Source organism: Olea europaea, chromosome 4, assembly GCF_002742605.1.
Source record: "Olea europaea var. sylvestris chromosome 4, O_europaea_v1, whole genome shotgun sequence".
NCBI classification, from domain to species: domain Eukaryota; kingdom Viridiplantae; phylum Streptophyta; class Magnoliopsida; order Lamiales; family Oleaceae; genus Olea; species Olea europaea.
Window position 1 is genome coordinate 10,211,088 of NC_036240.1, and position 8,961 is coordinate 10,220,048.

The 8,961-nt window shown below is 34.0% G+C and overlaps 1 protein-coding gene across 1 annotated transcript in view; it reads right to left on the minus strand.

Moving 5' to 3' along the window:
- Nucleotides 1-2,456: 2,456 nt before the first annotated feature.
- The window catches only part of LOC111393597 (uncharacterized protein At3g49140), a 12,958-nt gene continuing 6,453 nt past the window's right edge, over nucleotides 2,457-8,961 (minus strand). The window contains exons 9-13 of the mRNA XM_023019207.1: nucleotides 5,324-5,477; nucleotides 4,382-4,491; nucleotides 3,419-3,568; nucleotides 3,046-3,141; nucleotides 2,457-2,760 (exon numbers count right to left, since the gene is read on the minus strand). Coding sequence (XP_022874975.1) covers nucleotides 2,644-2,760; nucleotides 3,046-3,141; nucleotides 3,419-3,568; nucleotides 4,382-4,491; nucleotides 5,324-5,477 — 627 coding nt within the window. The 3' untranslated portion in view covers nucleotides 2,457-2,643. The remainder of the gene's footprint in view (nucleotides 2,761-3,045; nucleotides 3,142-3,418; nucleotides 3,569-4,381; nucleotides 4,492-5,323; nucleotides 5,478-8,961) is intronic.

The window sequence follows — 8,961 nt, forward strand, 5'->3', positions numbered from 1 at the left end:
CTGGTCCATAAAATTTATGGAAAAAAAGAGAGAGGCCTATTGCCAAAATAAAACCCTAGATTTTAACATAAAATTTATCTATCTCTTGAAGGAAATAAAGAGAAAGGAAAAATGGAAATAGACCTTGAACTACTTCTTTCCTTTCTTCTTCTTCTTCTTCTTCTTCTTCCTTCTTTTCTTTCCCTTTTTCTTTCCTTTTTCTTTCTCCCGATTTCTTCTTCTCTCTGCCGATTCCAGATTAGAGATGGCAATTTACCCCACCCTGCTCCGAACCCGTCTCGTGAATATTTTTAAAAAATAGTATTTTTTTATATTATTTTTTCGAGTGTTTCTTTGAATATTAATGTTAATTTGAGCATTATTTGTTTTGAATTTTTAAATTTTGAATTTGTATTTTATAATTTAATAGTATAACTCTAAATTTTGAAAATGTGTAAAAAAAAAATTAAGAAATTAAAACGGGGCAAAAAACTGTCCCGAACTCGCCCCGTCCCGTTGCCATCACTATTCTAGATTTTTTCCTATTTATTTGATGGATTGATATATTAAAAAAAGGAGCTAATTGTTGTATAATTGTCACATGCCCTCCATAACACCAACTTTAGCAATTTAAGTCCTTCAACTCCATTTTTTTTATATCACATTTAACCATAAACTTCCAAAATATACAAGAAACTCCCAACTTTAAATTGTATCCAATTTTACCCTCATATATTGTCAATTGTAAAATAAACCCCAATAAAAGATTTTAGTCAATTCAAGTTCCAATAAAACCATTTATTTCATTTAAGTCCCTACGTAACTTTCACTTTAAAAATTCAAAAATTCAACTCTTAACTTTTGACTAAATAATATTGGTTGTAACACAAAACCTCCCAGTTAACATAGAAATCATAATTATTTCCCAAGAAAACCATTCTTTTTGTGTAATGCTCTCCTCTTCCACACATAAAATAAGATTATCGTCCGAATCCAGTGCGTTTAATGTCGATTGATGTGCATTGTTGGGCCTTCTGTGTATCTATATGTTGTTCCAAAAAATTTCATGTTCTCCCAGTAGTAATCTCATAAAGCTTCACCGATAACAATCCATCTCCGTCAGACCGTTCTCTGATACCAAGAGACGTAGATAAACGTGAGAAAGAATGTAGCTAGTGACGAATTCTTGGAGAATGGCCAACAATCAAAGAAAACAAGAGAGAGGTTGAGATAAGAGTGGCTGAATTGAATGATACGTGTGGCAAAAATAGAACAGATGTAAGGGATTAAAAATATGGTAATCCAAGTTTTGTTCGGACAGAATCTAATTCAAGCCAAAGTCAGGATAGACATACAAAAGCAAATAAATTCCCCAATCTAGAGAATGGTGACATGGGTCTTCAGTTCGAGATCTTAATTTAATAGCCTTCATATTGAGAAAAAATTGTGAATGCTTTTGCTTTCGTTCTGCACGTGCCTTGCACGTGAACTTCCTCTGGTTAATAAAAATTAATTAATTATGACTATCGTATAAAGAAAGAAAATCAGCAATTAAATGAAACCCTTTATTGTGATCATTTATTTCGGCAGGTGAGTCTATCTTACGGGAGCATTGTGCTCCTCTTTAAATTGATTTAGTTGCCATTTTGTGGATAAATTGCATAGTTTGTTTCCATTTGAAGTCACAGTCGATATTTGATTCGTAGAAAGAGCCTTCCCTTCATCTCATGATGTCATTGAGGATAATTTTCACTGTCGATTGGCATTGTTTGGTCATTATCTTTATTTTGTTAAGACATAGATTGACCCATAATAATTTGCAGACATCTCTATAATCAAGTTCTCTCAGCCAGAAAGAAATGATGAAAATTCCGTTGAGTAGTTTTGCCTTGTGATAAGCCAAAGGCGTAGGCAATCAGCTCAAACCAATTCACGAAGGTTTTGATTGTTTTCTTTGGAGCACGAGAGATCAAATCACTATACCTGAAACTTTATATAGGGCTCATTTGGTAGTAATTTTGAGAATTGGTTTTTTGACTGTTAGGTAGAAAAGTGGGTGTCACATGTGAGTGAAGAAGTAAAAAATGACGACTGAAATAATAACAATCAAAAAATCAATCTTTGGGATGAAAAAGCACTACCAAACGGGACTATAGAGAATGCTTATACATTGTAATATTTATACCTGATTATATAGTAAACTAATATTTTCTGTCTATATTCTCTCGTGATTCCATGCCTTTCTTCTCAATTCTCATTCTTGCACAATTATATTCTACGTCAAGGTGTGATCAAGTGCCTCACCTTTCTAGAAGTTATCCCATTCAATTTCTTATCTGGTCTCTGAAATTTCTTTTGTTGAACCGACCAATCTGGTCCAATTTTTAAATGCAAACCTCGTGATTGCACGAGCACACCAAAAACACTGGGATGTGACATGGCCGAGAGCCGGGCAATATCATAACTGGACAGACGAAAGTTTCAAAGCTAAATTTAGCAATTATATAGGAAAAACAGCAAGCACTATAGGGATTCTAATTCTATACAGAGAGCAAACGAAATGGAAAAATCGGAGAAAAAAATCCACTCTGAAGAAAACCTGTCTAAACCTTGACAAGAAATTTATTGCTCAAATATTTCCAACACTAAGAACATTAAGAAAAATCAAAATGAATCTGTATCTCTAGGACTAGGTCGATCAAGAGTCTTTAATTTTTTCCGTTGTGATCGTGGAAACAGAAGTTGCTGAATTTGCTTCTCTGCAGCACATTCAGATGTTGCCTACACACGCAAATGACAGAGATTATGTAAGAAAAATCACTTTTTTATTTTTTATTTTTTGTCAAACGATGCCGATTATTTATATCAGAAAGAAAATTATGATTTTATAATACATTATTATATATTTGAGAGTTCCAACCATATACATTTTGTATTTAATACTCTGAAAAACATTCGATGCATGTTTGGTATATAATATTTGATCATAGTAGACACTATCTATAACAGAGTTCATCTTAACTTAAAATCCAATTCGCCAAATGTGCCACCAATGTATTTACTTACCCTGACTTTGAACGGGAAACGATGTGTTTGTACTTCCGTCCCTGAGGAAACTCTAACGTCCATGCCAAGACTATCAACTCCAATCAAATTTGCTACCTACAGAAGGATGAGTAGAAATCGAGTCTAGTGTTATTTAAGAAAGTTATATTGACTTCTAACACGTCCCAACTCGAAGAGGCTAAAAAATCAAATAAGCAAAACTAAACTTGAAATTACAAATAAATAAATAAATAATCTCTGAGGGGGTTTGGGTATAAAATCAAATGGAAAATTCATAAAATGTTTTTATAGGTTTCTCAAAATAAAATTTTCAAGTACAGAAATATTGATGCTTAACAAAATAGATGATTCATCCCCATCAAATGAACATTACCTCAACATCGAGTCCTTTCTTTTTGCAAAGAGCTTTAAGAGCAAATTTGGACCTAGTATCCGTCTCACCAAAGTGCTCTAGGATTGCTGGTGTTGAATGCACAAGAACATCAGGTTCAGCATACTGAAAATCTTGTACGCCAACTACTGACTGCAAAATTAGAAACACTAGTATTAATGGAATGTTAGCTTAAAAGCAGGCCGAAATATGTATAGCATGATAAACGTGGATGGGAACAATTAGATGGTAGTCAAAAGTATTGAAGAATAAAGTTCAAATTTTATTGATTTTATTGTCTAGTCTAATTCAAAATCGTCTAATACTACATATTAAGCATGAACTCAACATAGAGTTGCTCCATACAAGAATATGCACCACATCGCAAACTTATGCCACAACCATGAACAACTCAAAAGCAAGAGAAGAAATGAAAATGGAAAATAAAGGATTTTTATTTATTTATATATTATTATTTTTTATACGTTAAAAAAAAGAAAGAAAATAAAGGAAATTCAAGAATAGAAAAGGAAAATGTATACTAAGAAATACGGAACCGTGTTTCCTAGTGCACAAGTAACAAATCCAAAGCTACAAGAACCCTGTACATTGTAGAACAATAAAAAAGGAAAACAAAAATCATTTTAAGAAGTCAAATATGAGATATACAATAAGAAGCCATACTTGTAGATTTATTCAACGTGATAAGTCAGCAATTTTCAATGTAAGCAAATCTTGTATTGAACTTTAATGTCGTACATGTGATTTTTTGTTTATTTATTTCTTGTCCTCTAATGGGTCCTTTTACATGAATCATGTTAAATTCACACCTTCAACTTCTTATGTTATTACACACACACACGCACGCACAAAAAATCAAAACCATCGCTAACATATGTAGTTATATAGTAAATGAATATGACTTGTGCAGTGAGTGCAAGAAAACATGATCTACAATATACATGCCTGAACACCATAGACGGAGAACAGCTCTATTTTTGTGATTTCCAATTTATAAATAGTCGATCTATCACGGCTTCTGTCATTTCTTGAATTGAAGCTCAAACTATCTCCATCTGGAAAGAAACAGATAGAATTAGGCCAGCAACTTCAAATACAAAATAACAATTTCGATTCCGTCAGTAAAACAGAAAATGAGAAAAAGCTTAGCCCTTGTTTGAGCCACATTATTTTACTTAGAATGAATTTTGAATAGTTTATTGATGAGAAATGTGTGGTTAAAAAATAAAGAAAAATTTTGGATTTACGTGTAATATTATTTTATTGAAGAATGTGGGGTTGAAATGATGTCAAATAACTGTTTAAGAATGTATTTTTTTGAAAAAATGTGGCTCAAACATGCCCTTACTCAAATTGAGATCAGGCGTACAAAGAAATCATGTTTTCAGATCTGCATGTTACTTCTTGAATAGAAACTCCTGGTCTACTTGGCAATCCTTACTTCGAAGCCAGATTCAGGTCTAGAATGCACAAGGTTAGATGGTTTATGGATGAATTGCTTTTAGTAAGAACTTGTTTAATTATAAATCACTTGGCATATCCAATTTATTTGGTAACAAAATAGAGTTTAACATGTAAGATCAAGCAAATTAATTTTTTGCTTTCATTTTAAGTAAAAATATAATGGATCCATAATGTTCTGACTTCTGAAAACTAGTTTAGTTGCATTTTTACCTCTCCTTCGGTTTGAACTTAACCTGCTTTATAGCTTTTAAAAAAAAATCAAGCGAATTATGTCTAGAATTCATAAAATGGTAGCCCCAGTCAAATCAACTGATAACATCTTCTCAATGGAAAATCCACTTGTCTGAGAATCCCACCAATCCTATTGACTTCAAATTCTTTTTCGCAGTTACCTCAAATGAATAATTTAAGTCGTCCAAATACCTTTGAGGTCTGAGGTGTAACCATCACTATCTTCATCATCGAAGAGTCTTCTGAGATATAATTCTTCATCAATAAAGGCAGGTTTGATGATTCCCAAGATTGAAACACCATTTGACGGGTAATCCATCATTTCAGCACATCCCACATTAACAGCCTAAAAAAATGCCAAATAAGAATGCAACATAAATTTAATAAAATCAAACATATCTGATACGGACATCACTTATATTATTATCGCACTATTTTACTTTTTCTAGTTATTAAGCTTGTATTATTGGTTTGGCCCAAGCCCATCATTGGTAGGGTTATACTTTTATTATTTATATGGTTTTCAGTTGTAATTTCAGTAGATGATGATGAATTAGAATTGAAATATTGTTTGGCTTGCAGCCGTTTTCTCCCTCCCCTCTCTTTCCCTGGTTTCTTCTCCTCTTCTCCCTTCTCTTTGTTACTCCTCCCCGTTCCTTCTTCTTCTCCCCTAGTCTCTCAACTTCTTTCTCGCTACTTCTTCTTATTGGAATCCCTCAATCTATCCTACATCAAAGTGGTATCAGAACTGGGTAATGTCTTTCCTACAATCCAAATTTTCTTCTTATTTCTTCCCAAAATTTGTTGGAACACAAATGAAAATATTTTCAATGCACAAGCAGCAGATTCCATTTTTCTAGTTGTCGTTCATTGTTTAAAAAAAAAAATCGTGTTACTGTTCACACCCGGGTTCTGTTCACACCCGGGTTCCAAATTTTTGATTTTCTTTCTGTAGTATTAAAAAAAAAATTCTAACATTGTTTTGCAGATACCTCTTCCTGTTCTGTTGATCAATCCAGTCGCTTCGATGAACAAAAATAGGAGTTACCAATCTATTTATCTTTGGTACATTACTGTTTATCTTAGAAATTGCATCAATTAAATTTTTGTGCTGCTGCTGACCTAGTTGTTTATCTAAACTCTCGTAATTGGATCCATTCACTTCGATAAGTTCCTCTTTTACCTCACTTATTTTACGTGATTAGAGTTTGACTAGTATTTGACCATTGCTTTGCTATTTTACTTATACCAACAGTATTAGCTTGTTTTGGATTTTAATCCCAAAATTTAAATTAAAAAAAAAAAGAAATAGCTCAAATTTTCATTTTCCATTACTAGCACTTTTTGTTCGTTGATCTCTCTATTGCATGTCATTAAATTGCTATTACAGTGCATGTAGTTACATATTGGTCATCTTGTCAATTCTAGCTCCAATACCTTAAACATGGACCCCTCACAATTCGATGCACTCACCCGACAAATAGCGGTTATTCAAACTCAAATGACCGCTACTCTTGAAGAGAGTAAGGCCCTATCTGTTAGTTTGAAAAATTTTAAACACATCCCTCATTCAATTGATGTTGATAATTCTAAGGTGTCTCATAATAGACAATATCGTCAACAAAGTAATCAAAAATACTTTTGATCCGATTGTAAGGATAAGGATAGGAATAGGGATCAGATTCGTGAGCGAGAACGAGATAATTTTGAAATTCTTACTCAATGGAATGCCCTTAAACAAGGAAATCAATTAGTGACTGAGTATATCACGCAATTTGAGGAATTTCGAACCAAATGTCATTTAATTGAGGATGAGAGCACGACTTTGAGTAGGTTTAGCCAAGGTCTGAGAGATGATCTTAAGCGTGAGCTTTTCCTTCGAGGTGTCACTACTCTTGATCACGCTTACTCTTTAGCTCGAGATTATGAGTTGATTATTAGTACTCCATATGAAAAGCGTGGTCATCGTCATTCACCCATCTCATTAGCGTTGCTTCATCATAAGTCTATCATAAAACCGTTTCCGTCTAATGTTCCTCCTATTTGGAAAAATAATTGTAAAGGTCGTGATAGTCCAAGATCTTCTTCTCCATGTAGAAAGCATATTGACAATCATCCTTCAGTGTCATTGGCTCCACTTCTTCCCGTTAAGTCCCTTCTAGGACCTCCCCCGTCTGATATTCCTCCAATTTTGAAAAATAAGGGTAAAATTTTTTATAATCATCATTTGGCTTCATTGGCTCCACCTCCTCCCATTAAGTCCCTTCTAGGACCTCCCCCTTCTAATGGTTCTCCAACCTTGAAAAATCAGGGTAGAATTTTTGAAACTCCAAGGTCTTTTTCTCACTTGTTGTGCGTCAACTGTAGAGACTTTGGTCACATTTCTTCTAAATGTCCTAATTGAACCTTAGTCATGGAAGAACGAAAAAATGTAATAGAGGAGCCGTTAGAAGATTTAGTCTATGAACCTAAACTTGAAGATTTTGATGACTTGGATGATAGTGAGGACACTTCCTTAGATGGAATCCAAACTCTTCCCGAGACTTTGGATACTATACCCCTTATCTCCGACAATTCTCGATCACATGTTATATGTCATACCCGTACCCAAGTTAAAGAGCTTGATGATGTCACCAGTCACCCTTGAAAAATCCAGTCGCCTGTGGTTAACACTAAGGCAAAATTATCCACCACTGACCAACCTCAAATTGATGGTCAAAACAAAAGTGATAACCAAAATCCTGACAATTTATTATACTCTCTAGTCCAGAAAAAGCTCGAAAATTAGGATTTGATCCCTCCAACTGTTCAAATTGCATATAATGATCCTGTGAACTGGTCTTTAGGTCTAAAACCCTTTGAAGTTATTCTTGGTTGTGAACCTTTGAAACCTCTAAACCTTATTCCCATGCACCCACATGCTTGTGTGTCTATGTCAGTTGAGGTAGTTGTATCACATTTTCATATCTTGCATATTGAGATCAATAAACAATTTGAAGCAAGTAAAGCATTATATAAACCTCAAGTTGATTGGCATAGACAACACTTTGAATTTAATATTGGGGATTATGTTATATTGCAAGCGTGTAATGTTGGTCTTTTTAAAATTTCAAAGCATATTGGTCAAAATGCCTAAGTCAATGATCTTTTATCACATTATGACCATCACCCTATTTTATTTGTTAAGGACTTCGGTACTTACAATGGCTATTTTAACACTTTTGTTGATCCTTTTCTATCTGTACCTGAGAACTCCCACACCGAATCTTTTGCTATCTCTATTCGAATACCACCTGTCGCAGCACACAAAGATAAAATTGATGTAATTTTAGATGAAAAGGTTGTGTTAACCATTGATGGAGAGAATCGGTGCTTCTTTAATTGTTAGGTAGATCAACGTTCTTATTGTGCTCCACATTATGCGCAATCATGTGAAGATTTTGGAGATGAGTTGTAGGAGTACTTGTTATTTGGAGTCCAATGTTGGTACTTGATTAAAATGAGAGATCGTCCGCCTTGGTCGGATCATATTCTTGAGGACAAGTTGCCATTTGCATTGTTATCAACCGTGAAGGTCAGATATTTGGTTCTTTAAAAAGATCGTCCACCGTGGTATGAGTTCAGACATTGAAGGTCGATGGCAGCTCTTTGTCATTTGTTTACTCGACAGAGTCGAGTTTTTCTTCCACCCTGGGAGAATTGATGCGGACATCACTTATATTATTATCGCACTATTTTACTTTTTCCAGTTATTGGGTTTGTATTATTGGTTTGGTCCAAGCCCATCATTGGTAAGGTTATGCTTTTACTATTTATATGATTTTCAGTTG